The sequence below is a fragment of the Crocodylus porosus genome, unplaced genomic scaffold (genome assembly GCF_001723895.1).
Source record: "Crocodylus porosus isolate Cpor-Errol unplaced genomic scaffold, CroPor_comp1, whole genome shotgun sequence".
In the NCBI taxonomy this organism is placed as follows: Eukaryota; Metazoa; Chordata; order Crocodylia; family Crocodylidae; genus Crocodylus; species Crocodylus porosus.
In genome coordinates this window covers 25520630-25546414 of record NW_017728909.1, presented here as the reverse complement: position 1 = coordinate 25546414, position 25785 = coordinate 25520630, and the positions used below count along the sequence as shown (strand labels likewise).

At 42.5% G+C, this 25785-nt stretch overlaps 1 protein-coding gene across 2 annotated transcripts in view; it reads left to right on the top strand.

Annotated features, from left to right (window-relative positions):
* RANBP3L (RAN binding protein 3 like) overlaps positions 1–25785 on the top strand; it is a 69078-nt gene that overhangs the window by 14606 nt on the left and 28687 nt on the right. The window contains exon 1 of one of the 2 annotated variants that reach the window (XM_019531964.1): positions 14969–15583. The exons of the other annotated variant lie outside the window; for it this stretch is intronic. Coding sequence (XP_019387509.1) covers positions 15316–15583 — 268 coding nt within the window. The 5' untranslated portion in view covers positions 14969–15315. Of the gene's footprint in view, positions 1–14968; positions 15584–25785 lie in introns of those variants that run through there. 2 annotated transcript variants of the gene reach the window in all.

Here is a 25785-nt window from a genome sequence, read left to right as displayed (position 1 = left end):
CCCCACAGGGGCCGCTCATCATGCTGGGTGGGTGGAGAAAGCCCACAGCATGGAGCTCTGCGTCCAGGTCCAGCTGCCTGAAGCAACCCACCCCTACCCCTTCAGGAGCAGTGCATCAGAGACAAGAGTGGGAGGAGGAATACCCTCTGGAGGCAAGGGGAAGGTGCATGCTGGCTGGGCTTGGCAGGGCTGTTCTGCTCCCCTCACCTCTAGGTGTGGCTTGTTCCTGCTCTGCCATGCAGCTCTGGATGGGTGGGAGCTTTAGCCCCATGACTTATGCCCAGTGCCTGGAGCGATGCATTTTTGCCTGCATTTCCTGAATGTCTATTCCCTTGCAAACTGAATCTTCAATCTAGGCAAGTTAGACTAATCTGCAAAGATTGAATCAGTGCAGGCTCCAGCTCTTTGAATGTCTGTCCCTAGCCATAAGGATTAGGGCAATGCCTGTCATGTTGACCAGACTGTTTTCAGAGCTACAGGAAAATCTACCCTTGATCTCAAACTGCTTAGTAACTGAGTTTGCAAGTTTAACTCTGTAGGAACTGGAAAAGAAATACCCATACAATGCATTAGGGGTCCTTCTGTTCCTTGGTAGTAATTGTACATGACTTTATTAACTTCTAGGGGATTAATTAGTTGATACAAGGAGTACAGTGGAAAATGTGGACCTAATGTTGCTCTGACTGAAATCAATGAGACTCCACTGAGTTCTGCTCCTATTGACTCCAATAGAAGGAGAATGGCTCTAAGTGAAGTCTTAATTTTGGAAGGTTAACTAAACTCAATGGAAGTTGAGAGTGCATAGGGACAGATATTTGCAGGTATTGTGATGCAAGCAGGAAACATTTAGCAGTACCTAAGGACCTAACTTCCGAAGTTAGATACATCGAAACTTCTGAAGCTCCTGCCTGATGCCTGTCTCCACCTTTGGTTAAGTACAGACATTTGAAAAGGTTAAGGGGAAGTTAGATCAAGTTAAATATAGACACCTGATCTAAGGTAATTTGGGATGGTTGGGTATAGCGGGGGGGGAAGGGTTTGAGGGGGGTTGGGGCAAACAGGCCTAGGGTGGGATTGAGGGATCTTCAGGGAGATTGGGGGGAGGTGGTATCCGTGAGGGAGGGATGCAAGCCATGCAAGGAAAGGCTGACAGATACGGGACTGCTCAGCCTGGAAAAGAGAAGACTTGTGGGGTGGGTAGCAGCTTACAAATATATCAGGGCTGAACATTAGGGGTTAGGCAAACAACTGCCTAACAAAGTGCCCCAGGGGAAAACCAGTCCTAGAAGAAGGTTTCAGACTGGATGAAAAAGTTTTTCCTTATACAGTTTGTGTGACCAGACTCTGGAATAGACTCCCAGCAGGGGTGGCATGGCAGGCCACTGGTGGTGCTGCCACTTTAAGGACTGGGCCAGGTGTCCGATGAGGGTGCCATTTTAAGGCCCAGCTCCCTGAGCTAAGGGCAGTTCATGAACAGCCAGCAGAGCAGAAACACCTCTCTGCTGAACTCTGCTAGGAGCACCTTAGAGGTAAGGGTGAGTCTAGGGGGATGGCTTGGAGGCCTCATTGGTCCTGGGCATGACCTCAAACTGCACCCTCCTGGGGTAGGAAGGCCTGGTGGGTGCATGGTAGTCCCCATGTAAATGCCAGGAGTGAGCAACCCCCAGTATAAGGTGGGTCAGGGCACCTTAACCTCAGCCCCCACCTTCAGGTGGGTTATTTAATGCAGGTAAGCTTCTTAAAGTGCCTGAGTCTGCTGGAGTAAGTGATCCCGTGGGGCCAAGCATGCTTTGCAAAGCACCTGAACATAAGCTTGGGGTCCTGACTGGCCTGAGACAGGGCCAGGGCCTAACGGGGAGCTGAACTTTCCAGAGAGGGACCATAGCTAATGGGTGAGGGGAATGACTGAGTTTAGCTGCTTGGGATGACATCTGAGAGGCTTGGGTCACTGTGTAGGGGTGGAATAGAGCTGTAGATACCCCCTAAACATCAAGGTTCAAAATGGGCAGCCTCCTGCCTAATTAATACCTCAATACTATTAAATACTATTACATCAAGGCATGCCAGGAGAGTGAGGTGGGTGGCTGGTCCACAGACAGGAGGCAGGCTGGTGCTTGCAGTGGGCGTGAAAGCTCACCCCTGTCACAGGTGGTGCAGGCACCTACTCTGGAGATCTTCAAAGGAGACTGAACGTACACCTTGCCGGGGTTATTTGACCCTAGCAATCTTTCCTGCCCAGAGAAGGGGGGCTAGACCCAATTATCTCACAAGGTCCCTTCCAACCCTAAACTTCTGTGAACCCTTCAGGTGGGTCCTGTCACAGAATAGTAACCTCTAATGACACTCTTACTCTTTCCCACCTCTTTCCTAGCCACCTGACTACACCAGAGGACAGGATCTAGCTCCTATCATCATCATTGTCATCAGTAATGATGATATTATTATTATTATTATTATATCACTTAGTTGACAAAAGTAAGAACTGTCTGAGTATAGCGTTCATTTATTACACATGAATGTGACTATTTCAGCTAATGTAATGTGCACATACATAATTATTGCATTAAAAAAACCAACTCTATATATTTTACATAACTTTAATAATGTTAAAGAGCACAGGGATCAAATAAAAGAGTAATTACTAAGGGAGAAAAAAGAAATTAACACTTCACATGCTAAATTCTTTCAACTTGAGTCCAGCCAAACTCAAATAGAAAAAAGGAATATAAATAAAATCACAATAGTACAAGGAACTTGTTATCATAAGGCACAGGCAGAAGTTACAGTTTTTGCCCAATCTAGCCCCTGAAAGCTCTCTACAGCTGTGACCAAACACAAGCGGACAGCTGCAGAGTGCTTTCAAAAGGCCTGATCCCATGAAAATCTGAACCCTCATTAGTTGGCAGCTGAGGGAGCTTGTTTTTGGGGATTGCCCAGCCCATGCTCAGGGGTAGGTTTGGTGGCTTCAATCCACTCACCCCTGAACTCTAGAACAACTGGAGAAACTCCAGAATGGACCGCCATCCCCTGCCTTTTCCCCATCCCATCCTGAGATGGAATGGGAGCTGGGGGGGGAAGGGCGGAGCTAGGGGAAGAGTCTACAGAGACTCTCTTCCTGGATAGGGTCCAAACTGGAGCTCGATTCCCCCACCTTCTTGACCCAACAAAGTTAGCTAACATCTGTTGGGTTGAAGTTCAGTCTAGCTCATGGTGATTTCTGTGAAGAGCCATGAGTTAGACCCAGGAACTGCACTTCTGTCTGTGCCTATAGAGGTCAGAGTATGTTCTTTTTCTTTGCTTTCCTTTCTGTTTAATAATGTTGTGGCTTACATACCTGATTTTTATGGGACTCTTAAGAGTTTTTTAATTATTTCATATAACACATGTATTTTCTACTTGGCAAGGTCCTAGCATTTTAAGAGCAGTGACAGGTGATAAATAAGTGTGTCATGAAATATTACACTATGCAAAAGCTGTCTATACCCAGATTCATGAGAAATACCCAGGCTCATAACAAAAACTTTCTATGACTTGTGATCTTGTGCAAAATTGGGCCAAATCTTAATGAAGCTGGAACCATTTATGGTTTTTACATTATATCTGGTACAATTCATGACTGTCTGATTTCAGTATGAATCTATGTGAAACTTAGCTGGTATAACTGAGTTTGAATTTGAAACACTTAGGTATCTTTAATCCAAGCTTCAACTATCTTCATCCTAAAGAGGCATGAGTGAACCCATGCATACCATAGTTGAAGGAAATGTTTAAGAAATCTGCCAAATTCAACTCTTGATTTGCTTCTAGGGCCAAACTCTTAAAAAATGTTGGGATGTTTAGAGTCAAAATTTCAATGCAAGTCCATCTCTAGCACAAACTGGCAAAGAAAGTCCCTCGCATTTCACAGAACTCTAAGTATGGGCATTTATTTTACCTAACAAAACTAAGTGTTTGCATGTTTATATAGTTTCATAATTGTAATTGGATTTAGAATAACTGCACAAATAAGTAAAGTTTGTTTATGTGTGGACTGATATGTTTGGAACAAGAGCTGAACAACACTGGGGGAAGAACAGAATGTGCAGAAGCATAAGGGATGTCCTCATAAATTTTTTGAAGTGCTGCATGACCTCAGTTGTCCTGCATACCCTTAACTGATTTCAGAATCCAAAGCCATGTTAATTCTTAAGGACTATATTGGTCTCTCTTGCCAATTTTTCAAAAGATGACTATAACTTTTGGTGCTCAGTTGCAATACCAACACCTGATTTTTAAAATACTGAACACACACAAATCCAGTTGCAGTCCAAAGGAGCTCTGAACGCCTCTGAAATCAGGTCCCAAATCTAGCAAGTTGGACACTTTAAAACAGAGGGCCCTGCTACACTTTCAAATTAAAGCTGGATAGAAAACAACTAATAGAGTTGTTATACATTTTCAAGCACTAGCTTTGTAGCTGTTTGGCTCTCTTTATAGCTGAATAGTCATTTTTATTATGTTCTAATTACTTTGCATGCGTGGGTTGTCTAAATTTATTGTGTGATTAACCAGATAATTGTGTAAGATGTTACGTGTAGCAGAGACCTGAAGGACACACAGCCTATTCATTCAATCTAGGTTCTACCTTGACTAGATACAATCAAGTTAGTGATACAATATCATATCTATATCCACACAGGTGTTTTCATTTGAGTTAAGTTAATCGACATAGTACAACTGAGCTGGCAAAACAACGAGGTCAGTGTTGCTAGGGACAGAAGTTGCGCATAAATCAGCATAGGTGACCAGAAACTGGTTCAAATCTGTAACAGAACACAAGTTCAGTGCACATAAACTGTTTTCAGCCATTCTGAAAGTAGTTTAAGATAGACCTGGATGGATGTAGTATCAAACTTAACTGATTTTGGTTAAATCAATGTATTGAATTTTGTCCCAGATCCCCTCCAGAGTCAAGTTAACTCACAGTCCCCCAGCATCCCAGAATGCTTTGCACCTGCCCCAAAAACAGCCCCCTCACAGAGTGGGTGGGCTAGCCTTAGGCCAAGCTGTCTCCTGCAGCAGAGCAGGGAGACATGTTATAGTGCCCCTGGCTTCTATCTTGGGCTACTGCAGGCATGTGGCTGCATTTCCAGAATCAAAAGTAAACATCTGTTCATTTGCTTATCAGTTCAATGTATGCAGTTTAGACTGATCTGTGAAGACTGAATCAATTTAGCCTTGTGCTTTTTAACTGTCTGTACTTAGCATGTATGTACACAAACTCTCAGTTTTGGTTCTTAACAGATCCACTGGCGATATACTGACCTGGACTCTGTAAGTCCTTATATATTGCAGAGGAAGTGGTCATACATAAGCATAAGTTCTATTAAGTAGAAGGGCAGTAGTACTTAATCTGTGTGGCCACTGAACTACCCATCTACTCATAATCCCACTTCTGGTCCAAGTCTGACCTTTGTAACTGAATTTCCTTGGTGCTCATGATCACTCCTGTTAAGTGCAACAACTCTATTTGGGGTGATGACTCCTGGAACTGTTGCACAAGGCATAAAATGGAGTATGAGTAAATCTGTTGCCCATCATCCATAGGCAATGCATGGCGGGGGATACAGAGGGGCACATTTCCCAGATTTCTGTGCTGATGGTGGAACATAAGGCTGCAGTCCAGCTGGACCCAGGGCCTGACAGCTATGGGGCAGTGGGATACAGGGCATGGGCTGGTGGGGCACAGGCCTACAGTGGGCCATGGGGCTGGGCAGCAGTGGCACAGAGTTTTGTTGCACCTGAACTGTCAACAATTACATATTATCTGTGCCACCATCCTTAGTTTTCCATGAAGGTAGGTTATGTATCTCTAATTTATTAGAACTATTTGTCCTTGTCAATAAAAGAATGGATGAAAGAGAGCCTTTAGAAGCAAGACATGAGCCCCTCTCAGGGAATCATGGGCAAGAGACAAAGACCATGAACAGGTGTTACATGTCTACCAAGAGAATTTCTGTTTTTCCGATAGATATTGACAATGTACAGGTGATCGTTCAGTTTCTCACAGAGGAAACATGCCATGTCTGTAGACTTGGCAGAATTCAACTTCTGTTTTTTTAAATAATTTCGACAGATGATATCTGTTTGTTTTTAACCATTTATTTTAATTTTTATCAATCTAATAAATTATCTGCCCCCCACATCCCTAATTTAATGCAATCCTGATTATTTAATGCCAAACATAACTACTGTAGGAGTGCCACCAGCTGAGTGGTAGAACTGTCATCAGTCCTGGCTCTACTTTATGCATAGCTCCCTCATTTTCTTTGTCACTTCCTCTTCCTTTGTTCCCAGTCCCTGGCGTTTCTGGGAGTTGCAGTCCAAACTACAGTCAGCACGGTTCTGTAGGACTGCTCCCTCTGTCATCACACTCTCTATCAGCTATCATTTTCCTTACGTCCCCTTTCTATAATTTCCTATTATTAATTATGGCAATATTTTTGTTGGTCTGTGTGTGAGAGGTGAAATCGACTTTTATCAACATTTACCGATAAAAATCAAAGCCTGCCAAGCTTACCCACCTGTGAGAGATTTTCCATCTTGCCACCTAGAAGAGCTACCTTGTGAGAGAGTTTCTCTTGCTAGAGTGAATGCCTGTACTCTCGACTCCTCCATGATCAGGAAGAGTAGAGCAGCAGCTTCCTCTGTGCCTTCCCCAGACCAAGGGGACTTCAGTGTGGGGAAGGTGTGGGGGGAATTCCTGATCACAGAGGAGTTGAGCTGCTGCTGCCCACACCCCGCCATAGCTTTTTTGAGACTGGGGGAACCTGGGTTTGGGGAAGACTCAGAAAGCAGTGGCAGCTGGACTCCTCAAACACTGGAGGAGTCCACCCAAAGCTTCCCCTGTGGGGGAGACCCCAGTCTCAGAGTGGCTTGGAGGGCCAGTGGCAGCTTATCTGGGGAAACCTCAGTCTGTGAAAAGCATGAGGAGCAAGGGGCGTGGAAGTCTGCCAGCTAGAATGATCCCTGTCTCAGAAAGATTTCTACCACTGAATATTTTCCAGAAATTTGCTGCAGCAGAAATGAACATAAAGCATTGCTATGGGTCAAGCCTCAGGCTAAGAGATAGAGGAAAGCAATCCAAATAACAGGTCAATTTTCATTGGGCAAAGTGTGAAGAGTAGCCTCTCAAGATTTCATATCAATAAATATATTCAATGCTAGACTTAAGAATTTGTAAACGGGTGAAAAGTACAGTAGCAAAATTTGCAAATGACACAAAGTTATATAGGTTAGTCAGAACCAGAAAAGATTGTGAGGAACTTCAGCACTCCCTGACAAAGCTAAGTGAATAGGCAACACAGTGGCAACCGTGACTCCATGTTGATCAATACAAAGTAACTGACCTAGATGAGAAAAAAAACCTATGCTACAAATATGCCATAGATAGTTCTAAATGAATTGTATCAATGCCAAAAATGAACCTGGACAGCATCGTGGGCAGCTCACTAAAAACACTGTGGGTGTGTCTACACGTGCAAATGCTGGAGGGCAGGTTTACTCTAGAGTAAATTACTTTAGAGTAAACCCACCTTCATAGATTTCATAGATTTCATAGACATTAGGGCTGGAAGGGACCTCGGGAGATCATCGAGTCCTTAGGCAGGCTGTTACCAGACTTAATATTAGATTTTAGGTAATGGCACTGAATTCATAAATGCTTGAACAAGAGCAGTCTGCTCTCTAAAGAGAGCATTTATTGCACGTAACAATTTTCAACTTCAAGCATACAACAAAGAACAACAGAAAACTTCATCTAAGCTAAGACACAGCCCAGTAAAACACAGTGACAATACACACAACTTAGTCTAATTGAAAATGCAATATAATAAGCCAAGAAGACAACAGAAGGCCTTTGCATGTGTCTTATGTAGTCTTGAGGGCAAAGTGTCCCCTTGCAGCCAAAGATTCAGAAGGTCCTTCTAGGGAATCCGCAGGTCATCTTAGGTGCTGGAGTGGAAATTCCACAGGCCTCATCTCTGCCTCTGTTTTTATAGGTGAATCTGTACCTCCTTCTCTCCCTTGGGTGCCTTGACTATAGTCGCGTATAGTACACCCCTCATACATTCAGTGTGTTCCAGTCTCTCACCTCTTACAGGTTCTACTTTGAAATGTATATATAGTCCTCTGCTTTCTTTGGTCACACCAGCCCAAGCAGTCCCCTGCTCCCTTAGCTCTGTCTCCAACTTACACATGTTATGATTGTGCTAGAACTTTGCCAACAATGCATCTTACATGCAGGGATTTGGGAGAAGATTTAGTGCTCCTGGCAGCAGTCTGCTCCCACCCCCTCTTGCCTTGCAGTCACAGGACTTAGGCTGGAAGACACTTATCTCCCAGCCTGAGCCCTGTGACTGTGGGGCTCAAGCTAAGGGTCTTCCAGCCTGAACTCTATCACTGTGCATCTCAGGTTGGGAGATAAGCATCTCCCAGCAGTGGCCCTGAGGTGGCAGAGCTGCTACTGTGAGATAAGGGTCTCCTAGCCTGAGCCCCATGACTGCAGGGCTCAGGCAGGGGGATAAGGATTTCCCAGCCCCTGCTCTGCTATCATGATCTGGGAGCAGGGGTTTTGGAGCTCCCTGCTGCCGTGACAGGGGTACATAGTCCCCATCTGGACTCCTGTGGTGGAGCTCACCCTGGCAGCAGGCAGCTTCTGGGGACAGGCAGCTATTTCCTGCTCCCTTGTGGATGGCTGACTGGGAGCAGATTTGGCTTCTAGCCAGACATCTACACAAGCACTACCATGCTGTTACTAATGCCAAGTAAATTTACCACTTGCATTTAATTTACTCAGGATTAGAGACATTTACTGTGAAGTAAGCATGTGAACGTATAGACCCATATGCTTACTTCACAGTAAACTACGCTAATTCGCCATTAAGCATCTTGTATAGACGTGCCCAGTAAAGGTCAGCACATGATGCTTACTACACAGTAATTAGCTCTACTGCACAGTAAAGTATCTCATGAGGATGCCCCCTGTATGTGATTAAAAAAACAACAACAACAAAACATATTAGGAGGCATCAAGAACAGAATGAGAAATAATATGGGGAAATTATCCTATTATATAGTTCAGTGGAACTGCCTCTTGAAATACGCGCAGATTACCTCATCCTAGAAAGGATGTTACAGAGTTATAGAGTATTCAGAGAAGGATAGGTAGACCAGGAGTTGAAATGTTTGGAATTATTTACATTAGAAGTCAAATAATAGAGGACATGAAGTATCTTCATCAGTGATCTGGAATATAGGATGGAGTGTACTTTCAGCAAGTGATCTGGAATATAGGATGGAGCGTACTTTCAGCAAGTTTTTGGATGACATTAACCTGGATGGGCTAATAGATACCCTTTGAATCTTAGCTTTACCCTGGAGTGTATGTCTAATACAGATATATTAGATCCAGGAGCAGTTTACTTGCAAGTAAACTACTCATGAGTAAATACTCACAGGCAGGTGTCCACACATGAAGAGAAGCAGAAGCAGATCTGCTGCTCCTGCTTCTTGGGGCACTGCAATGGGCCCTTGCTGCCACCAGGGAGAACTCTAGGGCCCCCATGGGTGCTAGCCCAGGGGCTGGCAGGGAGCACTGGGCCAGGAGACGGCTACCTCCTGACTGGTGCTGTCTGCTGCCGGTGCAGGAACAATGTTCCCCTGCCCCACAACAAGGAGGTTCTGACCCTGGCTCCCCCATCAGGGGTAGGGTACAGGTCCCAGCAACCTGCCTCAATCTGCCATGGGGGCAACCGTTTGCTCTGTGAGCATGGAACTGGGTGGGGAACCATCTGGGGAACTTGTTCCCTACTCAGCTCTGTGAGCACAGAGCTGGCACTGGGAGATAAGGATCTCCCAGCCTGAGCCCTGCAAATGCGGAGCTTGGGCTGGGAGATGAGGCTCTACCAGCACTGGTCCCACAACCACAAAGCTGATGCTGGGAGATAAGGACCTCCCAACTCCATGATCATGATGTGAAGCAGGGGCTGGAAGATAAGGCTCTCCCAATCATAACTCCTTGATTGCGATCTCAGAACGGGGCGGGGCTTGGAGTTCCCTGCTGCTGGGGTAGGGGGATATAGTTCCCACCCAGGCTCTGGTGGCGAAGCCTGCCCCAGCAGACAGCTCCTGTGGGCAGGGAATAATCTCCTGCCCCTGATGGCCTGCTGACCAGGAGCAGAGCTGGTCCTGGCCAGGTGTCTACATGAGCACTACTGCACTACATGAGCACTAACTGCAAGTAAATTTGCTACTTGCATGTGCAGGTAGCAAATTTACTCACAATTAGTGAGGTTTCCTGTGCAGTAAGCATGTGCACGTGTGGACACACATGCTTACTATGCAGTAAACTACAGTACTGCACAGTTAAGTGTCTCATGTAGACACACCCAGTGAGACCAGACAAATTGGAAGATTTGAAATCTCATAAATTCAATAAGAAAAAGTGTGAAGTCCTGCATGTCACTCTCCAGCTGGACTCTGCCAGCTTTACCCAGCAACAGATGCCGTCAAGCACTCTCCTCACAATCTGGGAAGCCCCTATTTGGCTTGCTGCATGGCCCTGGCCATGTGCTAGGGAAACCCCGTCCCCTGTGGAAAAACCCTGCGAACATTTTAGCAGGAAAAATGTGACCAATCGGGGCTTGAAATTGGGTTTGTCATCTAGCCTATAAAAGCTAGGGTTGAGTTTCCACCCAGGGAGAAGCCAGAGCATTCACCGCTCAGTGGGTAGGCCTGGCCAGCTTCCCACGGCTTCTCCTGCCTCCGGAACCATAGGCAATCGTTTGTGCACTCGTTCGTATCCGTTCGTTCATCGTCGTTTTCGTTCTCGGATCCATCGTTTCGTTTTTTGTTCGTTTGTCCCTCACCCGAACCGGGACAAATCCAAGTGTAACCGCCTGCGCAGCCACATCCACACCCGTGGTACGTAAGTAAGAGATCAAGTAAAAATGTTCTGGAACCGTTAGAAGTCTACCTCTCCCTCTCACAAACTAACACCAGGGGATAGAACCCACCGGGGCAACAGTCACAACCTGGCTCGCGCCTCGCACACTGCACTCAGGACAGAACAATCCCATGCACCAGTACAGGCTGGGGCTGACTGGCTGGCCAGCAACTCTGCAGAAAAGGACCTGGGGGCTATCATGGACAGTAAGCTGAATATGAGCCACCACTGTGCCCTTGTTATGAAGAAGGCTAATGGCATACTAGGCTGTATTAGTAGGAACATTGCCAGCAGATTGAAGAGAAGTTATTTTTCTCCTCTTTGGCACTGATGAGGCCACATCTGGAGTACTGTGTCTAGTTTTGGGCCTCCCACTACAGAAAGGATGTGGACAAATTGGAGAGAGTCCTGTGGAGGGCAGTAAAAACAGTTTGGGGTCTAGGGCACGTAACTTATGAGGAGAGGCTGAGGAGATGCTGGGTTTATTTAGTCTGGAGAAGAGAAGACTGAGAGAGGATTTAAAAGCAGCCTTCAGCTACCTGAAGGGGGGCTCCAGAGAGGATGGAACTAAACTATTCTCAGCGGTGGCAGATGACAGAACAAGGAGCAATTATCACAAGTTGCAGCAAGGGAAGTTTAGGTTAGATAGTTGGAAAAACATTCTCCTAGGAGAGTAGTAAAGCACTGGAACAGGCTACCCAGAGAGGTTGTAGAAGTTCTCTTTGGAGGTTTTCAAGACCTGACTAAATAAAGATTTGGCTGGGATAATCTAGTTGGAAATGGTCCTGCTGTAAGCAGGGGGTTGGACTAGATGACCTTCTGAGGTCCCTTCCAACCTCAATTTTCTTTGATTCTGTGAAATATATTAAATAATTGTTGGAACAGGCAAGAAATTTCAGGAGCTCTTGTTTTTCATGCATTGCAACTGGGAGAAGGAGACATCTGATGAAATTGGATTGTGAAAATCACTTTCCATAATGTCATTGAGGCCAAGGTCTTAGCAAGATTCAAAGGACTGACAATTTATAAGGATAATAACAATATCCTATAACAAGAATTAGTGTTAATGAAAAAGTAACTGCACAATTCGGGACTTTAAACCAAATTGTAACTATTAAGGATTAGGATGTGTTCTCCTCGAGAATAGGGATCGTTTAGATGTCGTTGTGAGCATTCAACATTCCATCATGGGAATCACCACAATGCCTGGTTGCTTCACCATGTTCCTTTACTTGGGCTTTTATTATTTTTTCTTTGAAAAAAAACAAAGAAAGACAGAATTCTGTGCAAACAGCTGTGTCAATTTAAAACATTTATGGTTTTGAGTAGTTCTGCTTCAAATTATAAATATTATGTTATCAGAATATTTTAAGTGTATTTACAAAAGTTCAGAGTCCATCATATATCAAACTCTGCTCTCTCCAGAAGCAGAATAATAGTGCCAGCTTCAGAAGCTTGCTCTTGTGTGAGCTATAGCAGACTCAAAACTTGATGCATCTCCCTGGAGGGATGACGTCTTTCCTAAATTAATTTTTAAGCTGTTCTTTCTTTGGATCTTTTGTGCCCATAATGACATCTTCTATGTAACCCAACAAGGGGTCATTTTTCCTTAAGTTTCCAATATATCCAATTCCTCAGATGTACTTATTCCTCAGAAATAAATTGCTGAAACCACTCAGATCTCGGCAGGAACAGGGGTGCCTGTAAAAAGGAAGAGTGCATTGGCAGATGGGTTTCCTCAGTGTTTGCTATGGTGCATGTGCTGTTTTCACAGAACCGAATCCTCTTTGGGGAGTACAGTCAGTCAGTCCTGTGTGCACAACTCAAACTGGATTTTGATAACAGCTTCTAATTGCTATGATAATTCTCCTATGTGCATTTAGTACATAAACTTTTTCTCTTGTGACAGTCTAAATTAGTGGCTGGTGACTGCCATACATTATTTGGATTATAAGGTTATGTGCTATGATGGACCGCACAAATATTTGCCATAAAGAACAACTCTTTGGGGCCTGGCATGAATTCTATTTAAACTAATGTAAAATGGTTGTGGACACATGACATAAACCTCTACATTGGCATAACTTCCTAGAATCTGGAGGAGAGTTACCAGAAAAATCAGTGTAAGTTACATACTCTCACACCGCCCAGTGACAAGGCACTGTAATAGCACCTACTGCAACAGCTACACCTGGACAGCCACTCATCTCTTTGCTCCAGATACCAGTGTAATCTGTATTGGGATACAGAACCAACATAAATCATGCTGGTGGTAGCATGCCATGTCTCCAGGCCCTTTGTCTTTAGCTGACTTCTTTTGTTCTGATTGAATAGAACAGATAGTACCTTTGTGCTGCAAAAGGCATACATTCTACCTTATTTTAATAATGACCTTAATAATCTACTGAAATATTTTTAGGGTTTATCTTTTTCTAATTCTTGTTTTCTCCGTTAATATGGCTGTACAGAGATGGGAAGGAATAATGCATACTCATTGCTAGACCCACCACAAACAGCAGCTTTTGCACTTGTGGGAGCCCAGGAGTCGCCACAAACTTGCATTTCTTAAATGTAGCTCACTAAAAAGGGGCCCAGGAAGAGCAGAATAGTCCCTGTCAGTGTCAGGGACTGGAGATGAAAGGGCAAGTATGCTGTTTAATTTAAAGAGAAGTAACAAATTACTCATCCCGGCATAAATAAGGAGCTGCACATGTTTTACAAAAGGTTTTACCTTAATGGCAATCTAACCCTATATTTGCTGCTTTGGAAACATGTTCCTAACACCGTTTTGCAAAATTTTTATTATCCTCACTGAACATAGTAGTCCTTATTCACAGAAATAACAACTTTGGGCCATTTGGTGGTAGTGTTGTGGGGTATAAATTTAAGTCTCATGTTTGATTGGATTCCCAGGGATCTACTTACAAACCCAGAGCAATGTGTAAGGGAGTCCAAGTTAGTGTAATTTATACCATTTTCTGGCAGCTCGAAGTTCAAGCAGGATATGACCTACTTAACTTTCAAAGTCTTAAACCCTCCTGCTAGTTGCTTGCCTACTGCATTCATTTCTTCTGGCCCCTTAGCAAATGAATTATATTATAATCAGTGGATCAAATTCCCAGGTGGTGTGTATGAAAGGGTATAAATTCTACCTTTTGTAAGTAAGTGTGAATCTAGATATATAGGATTTACATGAAATCTTGGTATAAAGTACAAAGTTCAGAGCCTGGAAGGAAAGTATGAATTATATATGCTCTGTACTGGTGATCTGTAAACTTTTGAGTCTGCTTTGAATGTGACCATCAACTTGAATGGGAATATCTGAAAGAGTCAAGGTTGCAGGATTATACCCTAAAAGTTTACTCTGAATATCTTCAAGTTTTTATGCTGTTGTTCCTAACTTTCTACAAATGACTGAAAACACACACATATATGCATACACACAAATATACACACATATATATAATGAGAGTTGTACAGTATCTCTGTTTTGGATTGTGGCTACATGATTTTCTTATTTTCTCAACTAATGTCGAGATGCATGTTCCATTAATGGAATGAAGAATATCGGTTATTTTCCCCTTTTGTGACCATGTACTGCAACACCAATCCACAGAGTCTTCTCTGAGTTCTGCAGAAACCTACCTTCTCAGAACTGCATTTCTTCACTTGAATGACATAAAGGTCAACAAGCTTTCATCAATTCTCTCTCTCTCTCTCATACCTGCTGTTAATTGTTAATTTGTTCTACTGTTGTCTCTGATTACCTTGCTTTAGTAAATGAATATTAAGCTATTTTACATTTGGGAATCCAAAACCTAAAATGCTTCTGAAGTCATTCCGTATCCCTTTTTGGTAAGGAGCTGTGCAAAGCAGCTCTATCCTAGTTCCCCGCCTGTCCAATTATGTTAATCTTTCTAGTTTTGCATATCCCCTCCCAAAGTCCAGCCTCTGTTAAGAACTCTGCACTAAGCTGTCAGGCAGGGTAACACCAGACTGTGCTCAGCTACCACTTCCTTCATTTCAGCTACAACATTTCATTCCAAAGAGCAATTTTCTTTTAACCTGACCTGACTACGCTTTAACAAGCTGTTTGTTTGAGCTTTGCATCAGAAGCTTGTCTCTGCAGAAGAATGCAAAGCAGGAATAGGTAGTGTCTGGACAGTTATTTGGAAAGCACAGCTTATATACAGGATTTTAAGCTACTAAGTTAGGTTTAGGTTGCTTTTTTCTTTTGAACTTCTAGAGAAGGGCTAGTAATAAGGCTAAACCAAAAGCTGTGGGCTACATAAACTGAAGTTTACTATATTTTAATTTTAAAAATTATAACTATGAAAGCCCAGCAAGTTCCTGCCAGTAAAGTGAATGCTGTTTATGCAGGGAGAGGACAGGCATGTGCAGGTGCTGCTAGTTCAGCCAGCTGTGGGCATCATATAAAGGACAAACCTCACCTCGCAAAAAGAAGAGATTGTTCTGTTGACACTTGGACTGTAAGCCAAGCTACTGGTACCAAAGCTCACTTTCAAGCACAGACCACCAGGCATCAGATCTACAGCTTGGATAACAGCAAATCACACCCCCGCAATGAATGCTTCACAGGTAGGTTTTCCTGACTAATGTTTTGCATGGCATTTGAATCTCATTTTCCCCTCAGGAAAAATATTTTGGTAAACAGAGTAAACCTAAATGCAAAGGCCAACTCTGTTCCCTGTTACTTCCAGTTCATCCCAGTGATGAAGTGGCACTGCAGCAGCATACACAATAGAGTTTATCTTGAAACAATGTTAATTTCCAATTCTTCATGATATGACTAATGTAACTCATCCTGGATCCATGATTTGTATTTCCTGCTGAGTTAAGAAAAAATCCAGTCGTGTTCAAGATTTACATTTGAAATCCCCAGTGATTTAAACTTCACTACTAATTTAACTGCCATCAGTCTTGTGTTGTGCATATGGACGTTGGATTCTACATTATTTAAACTTTGTGAGGCTTTCAGAATGGATTGGCCTGACCAAATCAGTGCAAGTGGTACTAACCATCCAGGCCACACTAGATGCTGAGCCCTACCGTGAGCACCTTGGCAGTGAATCAGGTGATGAGCTGATTTAGTCTGGCTCACAGAAAAGCCTGGTATTTATGCATGTGGACAGTAAAAAAAAATCAAAAAACATCTCATTTTGGGGAAGCAGGAAGAAGAAGCATTACAGTTAGTGTTTCTAAAATTAATAATAGCTGATCCAAAAGAAGGAAGGAGTCCAACAGGCCCTGGTAAGGATACTCTGTGTCTTTCAGAACATTGGTGACACCACAAAGTATTGCTATACGAACCGCTTCATCTAGAGCGCTAAAATCAGTGTGAGGAGATGGGCACTTTTGAGATCAAATCCTGATTCCACCCCTGATGGAGTTAAAAGTTATTTGGCAGATTGCTTAGGACCCAAGCCATAAACAACATTAAGCATTTGTTTAACTTCAAGCACAAGTAGTTCCATTTATGCATAGGCTTAAATTAATCATGTGTAGAAGTTCTTTACATAAGTGCTTAACAGGGGTGCACCACGTAGAGCTGGCACTCTGGGCAAACCCTGCGGGGTGGAGAGGCAGGGGCACAGTTCCAAGAGCAGGGACAGTGGGAGGGCTTGAAGCAGAAGCAGCTGGGGACTGTTTTGGAGCATGGGCAAGCTGTGGGGCTGCTCCGGCTGCCAATGCATGGACTCCATAGGGGGTGGGGGTGGGGCAATTCTAGTCCCCCTGTTAACTTGGTGCCTGGGACAGGTGCCCCTCTCACCCATCCCTGTGCTACTGGTGCTTAACATCTCTGTGTCTTGGTTCTATAAAAGTAAAATGGGTAGCACTTCACCAGAACTTATCACTGAGGCAGTGGGAGGGTACTAAGAGGTGTAAAGTGGTAGGAGAATATTTAGAATACTAACTTTTAAAACCCTTATAAAATTGACTACTCTCTGTGCTCCCATAACAGATCAAATAACGGTGGGCATGGGGGCTGTCAAAAAATAGATGTGTTTTATGAAGCAAGTGGTTGTATATCTTGGCATGGTCTCTGCGGTTTAGTGACACAGTTACTTCTGGCATAGTAGCTTGGCTTAAATTTCACTACTGTGATGTGACTTCTAAAAATACTTATGCTGCTCTCTTGTTTGAAAAGAAGCCAAGAGTTTGCTTTCCTGCCCCCCTCCCCCCCAAATTGCAGGTTTTGAGTTGTTTAAAAAAATCCATATTTAGGTCCTGTTCATATGAAGGTTGAAACTTTGCTAGCCACTGTGTTATACATGCTGTGCTCAGAAACAGAGTTAGAAGAATTCCGCTGTCCATAATCAGTGTGAACAAAGATTTTTAAAAATATGTTTCTCATATACCCATGCCATAAAAACATGGTATATGCTATGATAATAAATAGCACTGGTTGAGGTTAATCCACACTGATGAAAGAAACTGTACTTAAGTCCTGTAGTAAAACAAGATCTGGCTACTAAAATATTAATTCAAGTTGAACATAGTCTAAAAGTAAAGGCTTAGCCTTGCTTACACAAAGAGTGTACTTGTGCCCATAGTTCTTTTGGGAACCATGAGATTCATCATGTGAGATGAACTGGTTGTGTGCTGAGGGCTTTGCAGGATTGGGCCCTAATAGTCTAGGGAATTTATTCTTAGAAACACCCATTTGAAAGTTTTAATTGGCATGGATTAGCTGGACAGGCTTTACCCTTTCCTTTTCTTAAGTACAGAGCAAATGGAATCTCAGTTTCCTGGGCATGACCTGATTACTGGTGAAGTGAATAAGGCTAGTGAGGCAGTGCTGCTCTTCCATCAGTTACGTCCACATCATCTGTTTGAGGTTGATAGTGTCTACTTCTGTTGGAATAGTGCCTTTAATCAATAGACTGTACAGCCCCACATCACTGTACTAGTATTAGGGTGTGCACGGCAGCTGGCTGCCTGTTTTTAAATGCTAGTCTGTGTCCTCTGGGGTTGCCAACCCTCCCGGATTGACTGGCAGTCTACTGGCATCGATCTCCCGGTGACTATTGAAAGCAATTCAGGAGGTTGATATTGTGAACAGGTTGAACAGTACAATTAATGACATTATGTCATGTTGGGGAAAAACACCTCCTGAAATAGCTTCAGTCAGAGTTGGCAACCCTAGTGTTACCCAAAGCAGCCTGGACTGGGCCTAGTTAAAACTCCGCATTTTTCTTGTGCTGGGAATTCCAGCATTTCTACATTTTAATCCTAAATGAGAACAAAATGTTGAATTTTTTAAATTTCCTGAGAAATAAAATTGCTGGAAAAAGAATTATTTTGGAAATGTTGACTATGACCTTATCATATCATTTTATCCAATAAGCAGGAAGTGCTTTCTAGCAATAATGTTGAAATGCTTTGTTTTGAGGTTCAACAAGGACCAGTGCAAACTCCTGCACTTAGGACAGAACAATCCCATGCCCCAGTACAGGCTGGGGCTGACTGGCTGGGCAGCAGCTCTGCTGAAAAGGACCTGGGGGCTACAGTGGACAATAAGCTGAATTAGAGCCAGCAGCATGCCCCTGTTGCAAAGAAGGCTGACGGCGTACTGAGGTGCATTGGTAGGTTTGTTGTCGGCAGGTCAGAGGAAGTGATTATTCCCCTCTGTTCAACACTGGTGAAGCCACATCTAGAGTACTGTGTCCAGTTTTGGTCCCCCCACTACAGAAAAGATGTGAACAAATTGGAGAGTCCAGCGGAGGGCAACAGAAATGTTTTGCGGGTTGGGGGACATGACTTCTGAGGAGAGGCTGTGGGAACTGGTTTTATTTAGTCTAGAGAAGAGAAGACTGAGAGGAGATTTAATAGCAGCCTTTAACTACTTAAAAGAGGGTTCGAAAGAGGATGGAGCTAGACTGTTTTTTAGTGGTGGCAGATGACAGAACAAGGAGCAATGGTCTCAAGTTGCGGCAAGGAAAATTTAGGTTAGATGTAAGGAAAAATGTTCTCAGTAGGAGGATAGTGAAGCACTGGAAGAGGTTACCCAGAGAGGTGGTGGAGTCTCCATCCTGGGAGGCTTTCAAGACAAAGCTTTAGTTGTGATGATCTTGGTGGGGCTGGTCCTGCTTTGAGCAGGGGGTTGGACAAGATGATCTCCTGAGGTCCCTTCTAACCCTCATTTTCTATGATTCTATGACTGTTGAGGAAACTTTTAGATAATTTTTGTTGATACTTTTGATAAAATTAGTGTTCCTATGGTTTTGCAGAATTGGCATTTCCCAATGGCAAGTGTTCCACTGAAGACATTTCAACTAACTTTAACTTGGAAATCTCATTAAGGCATTTAGTTTGAAAACTGGGCTCCCATAGGCCATGTCTATGCTGCTGCACCCAGGATTACCACTGAGGAACAAACCCTGTCTATACACTCCAGTTCTGCACATCCCCAAGTCTGGCAATTAGGTAGAAGATGGCATAGAAGAGTCCTAAGCACTCATCCCAGCATTATTCTAAGCTCTTTGGAGACCAAGCCTGACAGTGATGCTGGGGCATGAGCTCAGGACCCCTCTAAGATGGCTGCTCTTGCCTAGTTGTCAAGTTTTGGCACACATGGAGCATGTTGCCACATGGGCAGGACCTGTTCCTCAGCAGCAGCTCCAGGTTTGGCAGGGAGGTGGTATAAATATGGTCATATTCCATCAAGCAAGTTACCAAAACTCTCCATGAGATGCCATTAAATTCTGAGAGGCGTTTTATCTCGTAAGTGCTGATCAACCCCACCTGATGCATTTGGCAGGTTTGATTTGGTATGGCCTTCTTTTTATTTTGTATGTTTATGTTGATGACAGTACAATGGATTGGGATGTTTTCTGAGCATCTGATACTCTCTCAAAAAAATCTTAATAGAAAAAACAATATAAATTAGCTGGGAAAGAGATGCTCTCATGGATTTAAAACTGGCGACATATCAAGTTAGGAAGGGACTATCTTACTTTTCCTAAGGTACCATTCAGTAAGATATTGAGCACCTTCCATTCCAGTTAAACTGAAATCAAAAGCATCAGGGTATTAAGTCAGAATTTAAATGTAGGTTATGTGATGACTATTTAGGATCCTATATATCTGACCTGGTTTTACAGAAGTGCTGAGCAACCAACAGCTCATGATTTCAGTGGGGTTTCCTGAAGTATCAGCACTTTTAAAAGTCAGGGCACTCATTCAGGAAAATGAGACTTCAGTAGTCTCCCATTTTGCAGGGCTTACTGTGAGCCCCCAGGTGGTGTTCTGCACGGTTGTAGATTAGACTTCTAAACTGCTATTTTTGAATAACCTTCATTTTACCTTGTGTAATGTGCCACATTTGAGCTTTTCCTCAAAAACTGGAATTATGCACTTCAAATAGGCCAGCAAAGAACTTCAGATCTTGGCTGAAATTCTACTGCATGCTCACTTGGCTGTGAGCTAATGTTGATTTTACACCATGATGTGTAATCAGTATCTATAAAACTTAAAGCACAAGTCTGCCACAAGTTCGGGAGAGTCTTGGTTTTGCTGATTTGTACCAATGGAAATGTAGACTCTTTCTATCCAAAAGTAGTATGCTAAGCAGTTTTAGAACTAAAATTTATCAAGATTTATAGAAAATAAACTTATTATCCCTTTTTGGGGAGGCTTTATTTTGCAATGTATGCTTCCTAAGGAGTTATCTTCCAACAGTAGACAACTATAGGATATGAAGATGAATGATAAGATCAATATACAACTGAAACCCAAATTGTGTTTTTTTGTGACAAAGACTGACGCCAAAATCAACAATTGTGTAATTCATCATAGATCCTTTGACTTTAATAGAACTATAATAATTTATAGGCCAGTTTGATATATTTTACTCCTTGTTGCCTTATTCTTTTTCTGTTCTCATTTTTAATAGCTATTTCTAACATATAGACAAGGCCATAGTATGCTGTACTGCATCAACAGGCCTAAATTGTTTCAGACTACTTTTCTGGTTATAACAGGATCTGTGGCTTGATGCCTGATGTGGTAAACAAGTCGCCCACTACCCTTACCCTTCTTTTGCTTTAGATATAGATATTCTCTAAATATAAATTGGTTGTAATTTTTTAAGGTCAATCTATCTAAGCAGTGTTTACATTGGGCATTAATAAATAATATAATGTTTAGATAAGGAAAGCCTGATAGAATATAAATGGAATATGGAATATTGCTAATGCTATACAATACAATGCTTTACTAAGAGATAAGGGTAGAAATTATATTTAGATATATATTCTTATTTTCTTAGTTTTGGGTATGTTAAAGAAGTGTGTTTAGTTTACTATGCTGTTGTGTTGAAAGTTGATCACAACTTGAAGTTGTATTATTTGGCATTATGTTAAACCATCGGGGGGGGGAGGGGTTGAGAGTTATGTTAAATTTAAGTATATTAATCCAAAAGCAATTTTAGAATTTCTTAAACTGAAAACCTTATTTTCCTTTTCAAATGAAAAGTTTAGGAAAAGGTATGGCTGGCTTGTGTAAAAAGGTTGATAACATTGTGTAAAAAGTAATCGTTAAATATAAGTGACTGAAAAACCCCCACAAAACTAACTTTAATGTATTGTATCATCATGTCTTTGAGTGTTGTGGAATATTGCTTCATTTAGGTTCTGCGCTAAAGACTCAATACTGCAGAGGGGACAGTGGGCCTAGATAAGAATATTGTTTCAGGACTTAAACTTATTTAAAAATCATACCAACCACAAAACATCCATAATTTAGGGGAAGGTGTTTTGGCAATATTAAGTGTTGAAGCAAATCTTGGAAGATGCATGTACCATTTGGAGTGATGCAAGTTGTAACTGTATTGGTCTCAGGCAACAAGAATCAGAACTTGTGGCAGAGGTGATATCTTTTATTAGACCAATTAGATACTTGCAAAAAAAATTATTTATTTGTAAGCTTTTGGGCATGCTCACCCTTCCTCAGGGATAGTAGAATGTAAAGATTGTAAAACTTCTCCTACATGGAAATGAAAATTCATATTTCACAGGAGAGCTGAAAATGTAAGATCTCCTGGTTGTAATAGTTCATTTTGCGCATGTTAGGCTCAGATAAAAGTTGAAATAGTCTATTTGCCTCAGTACTTTCTGGTGTCAAGCAGGATGTTGAATTATGTGTCCTTCTGGTTATGATATTTCATACCTCATGATAGTGTGGGGTGATAAAATATTCTCCTGGGCAAGGAATTTCTCTTCTTTGAGGCAGCTTTGAGCTCTGTAAAAATGCAGCTGTCACTGAAACAATAGGCAGAAGCCAAGGTGTCAGCTCTCAGATTTCAAAGTGGTGAATTTGCTTCCTTTAAAAAAAAAAACTGTTCCAAATTTTATCTGAGACTAATTTGCACAAAATGAGTCATCTTACAACACCTTCAGCTCTGCTGTGAAATATGAATTTTCATTTCCATCTAGGAGAAATTTTACAATCTTTGCATTCTCCTACACAAAGAAAGGGTGTGTGCGCCCAAAAGCTTGCAAATAAAGATTTTTTTTTTTGTAAATGTCTAGTTGGTCTAATAAAAGACATTACCTCTGCCACAAGTTCTGATTCTTTTTGACCATTTTGAGGCCTTTCTGTTTGTGAAGTGAGAGAGACAGCCAGGAAAATTTGACCTACTTATCTACCCAGTCTTCAGTGGCAAAACAGGCTGAAAAAAAAAAAAGACTTCCTTATTTTCCAGTCTAATATTTGGATTCCCCCTACCCTATAAAGTCTAGTCAGTGCCTAGCATTAATGCACAATTTCCTGGAAGGTTAAAGATTATTACTACTATTTCACCTTCTTCCAAAATGACTGGCTGGCTGCCAAGTAATACTTGTCCTTCAGAAGGAATTCTTCTAAGACTAGACAGAGATTGCAGCCAGAGCAATGACAGCACCTCTTGAGATGGGACATCGTGGTCCTTGCTGTTGACCAAGAAAGTGAGCTGGAATTGGTTTTACGCCCCCTCTGGCTTGTCCCCGGAGGCCTGTTATCAGGCCCAAGGCAGCAACAAACTTGATTACATAACAACATTTTCCTTCACTTTTGGAAAATAAAGTAAACCAAGAAGAATAAAAGTAAATAAGCTGAACTAACTACACACTTACCTGCTGAGCAGGTAAACTTATCGTGCTATGGTTTAAGTCAATAATCTTCCATTTTGGATTCACCTGTATCCTCACTTGTCTTTTGGGCTTAATGCTTCCTGAGTTCACACAGCAGCCAGGAATCACACTTTCCTAAACTGATCCCTTTGCTGTCGCCCACATGAAGTTTTAGAAATGTGATCGCCATTTAGGCATGCGCAACTTTACCTGTACAGTTGTCAGCCCTTACCTATCTTTTGTATACATAGGTGATAGTGTTTGAAAAACATGTATTTGGAGGTCAGTGTTGTCCATATAATTTTAGTATTATCAGGCACCTGAATCCTTTCGTAACTATTGAATTTTGAACATTTTGTTTACAGATATCAGAGAATTCTTCAGATAAATATAGGATATATTTTCATCTTATCATTTTGGAATTTTCTAGAAGTGATGATATAAATGACTAAAATTTTTTTTAAAATCTTGAATAAGATTTAATGTTGCCCAATCCTTCATTGAGGGGGAGATACCTTTAAGTTGCCATAGGCACTATTATCCCAGCTCTACTAGTCAGTTCTAATACTCTGTTTTGCCGTACATGAATTGAACTCAAATGTCAGCTCTAGCATTTTGCTCTTCCGTATATGTACAGAGCTCGGCGTTCTGCACATATAGGGAAAAGTAGCACAACAGAGCGGGGATCCACCTTCTGCCATGGAGCAGAGCACCGAAGAGTAGGGCTGAGATCCAAGTTCTGCATACGCAGCAAAGTGCAGATCTGGGTCCCCCCCACATAACACAGAGCAATTTCCACATGTGTAGAGCAGAGCACTGAAGCTGAGGCCAGCAACACAGATGAAAGCCCACACAAGCTGGATTTTGGCCGTTCTAATACACTGGGGCAGGACCTTGCTAAGTCAGCAGCTGCCAGGGATCTGTCGAAAGGAGTGGAAAGCCCAACCTGGGGCAGCTTGTCGGGGTCGGGCAGGCAGATCCTGTGTCTGGACCCTTCTTGGATTATATTCCCATTCCAGAAGCCAGAGGCAGCCCCTTTGGCAGGCTCCTGTGGTGACTTTTCCAAGGGCCTCCCTCACCCAGGAGTAGCCAACCTGCTTGAGACTGGAGCTACCCAGTCCTATCCGGTCACTAACCAGCCTGCGTCTGTCCGGGTGGCCTGCTGGTAATGAGGAGGAGGGGCTGCTCAGTTCCACCCCTTTCCTGTCCCTCAGTCCCTGTCTCTCTGCATACGTCCTTGGCTGCTGCGGCTGGAAATGAGGCAGAGCCACCCTGTCCCTGTCAGTCACTGTTGGTATGCCCCCCTGCTGTTGCTAACAAGAAGAAGTGGTTGCCCTTCTCCACCCCATCCTTTCTTGGGGGAAGTGAAACTGAGGGTGTCAGCTATAAATTAATGAAACCCTTTTGGAGCACAGGGAAAGTCTCACATTGTTCATTCCTCAGCACGCTTTCATTTCAGCACTGACTTGTTCCTCGGGGGTTCCCTGTGGAAGATTTGTATTTAAACAGTTAAAAGTCTATTGTAAATTTATGCAGAGGAATTTATTTATTTTTTTGGACAAAGCTTCTTTTTAAAGGCTTTCATAAGATTTAGTTCTATTGGGTCTGATCCTATCAGTGCTGCCCTAGACACTGTAAGAGCCATGATGCTGGAGATACAAAGGGGTCTCCCCTTGGTTCTGGGGGGAGATGTCATTCGGCCAAGGTGGTATCAGGAAAACCTCTCACTAAATGCCCTGAGAGAGACCTTTCCTTAGGGATTTGTTTGCTCCTCTATTTTCTATTTTAATTTCTCACACCAGTTTTCTCTTGGCTCCTGCGACATGCTATAGCTTTTACAGTGGGAAATATACCTGCATTGGGTTTTGAATTTGAAGTAACTTGAAGGCATCCTGCAGTTTGAACCCTAATAAAGGGAGCAAAGATTAAAAAAATAATCCTTTTTGGAAAAGAGAGAGAGAAATTGTTTCATTTAATAACGGTACAGGGCAAAGTGGAGGCTGCAGTTTATGGGCACTGCTCCCCTCTAGTGGATAAAAATTGGAACTACTCAGCTTTGTGCTATAGATTCATTACTGCTACCAGCAAGTAGAGATTTTCCTATCACTCCAGTGGCGGGGAATTGTGCTTTTGGAGCAAAATATCTGAATTTGCACCCTGCTATTGCTGTGAAGGTTCAGCAGCCATTGTGAACAATATAGTGACAATAATGATGCCCTTGTGGGCCATAGATGGGTTAAAAATCATTGGAAGAAATACTTAGGCAACTAAATTCAGCCCTTCTGTAAGAAGGTGCAAATACACATCAAGGACTATAAGATAGGCTGTAACACTTCTAAATTATTTTTAAATGTAATGGAAGGCAGATATAATGGTGCTCATAATTCATTACTATTACTTTTGTTTCTCAGCTATCACAAGTTTTTCATTTCATCTGATTTATGTGAGCACCCTTTCCTTATGGAAGTGTTGTAACAGATTTTTCATAAACATTTTTTACCTTTACATATATTTTAATATTTTCAAATTTAAAAGGAAATAATTTCAACTTTAAACTTTAATGGAAGTATTATTTTATCATTTAGTAACTGATCATAAAATTAGAACAATTTAACCCCATGCAAGCCAAGAGAAAGGTGATCTCCTCTGTATATTTTCACAGCTATAATT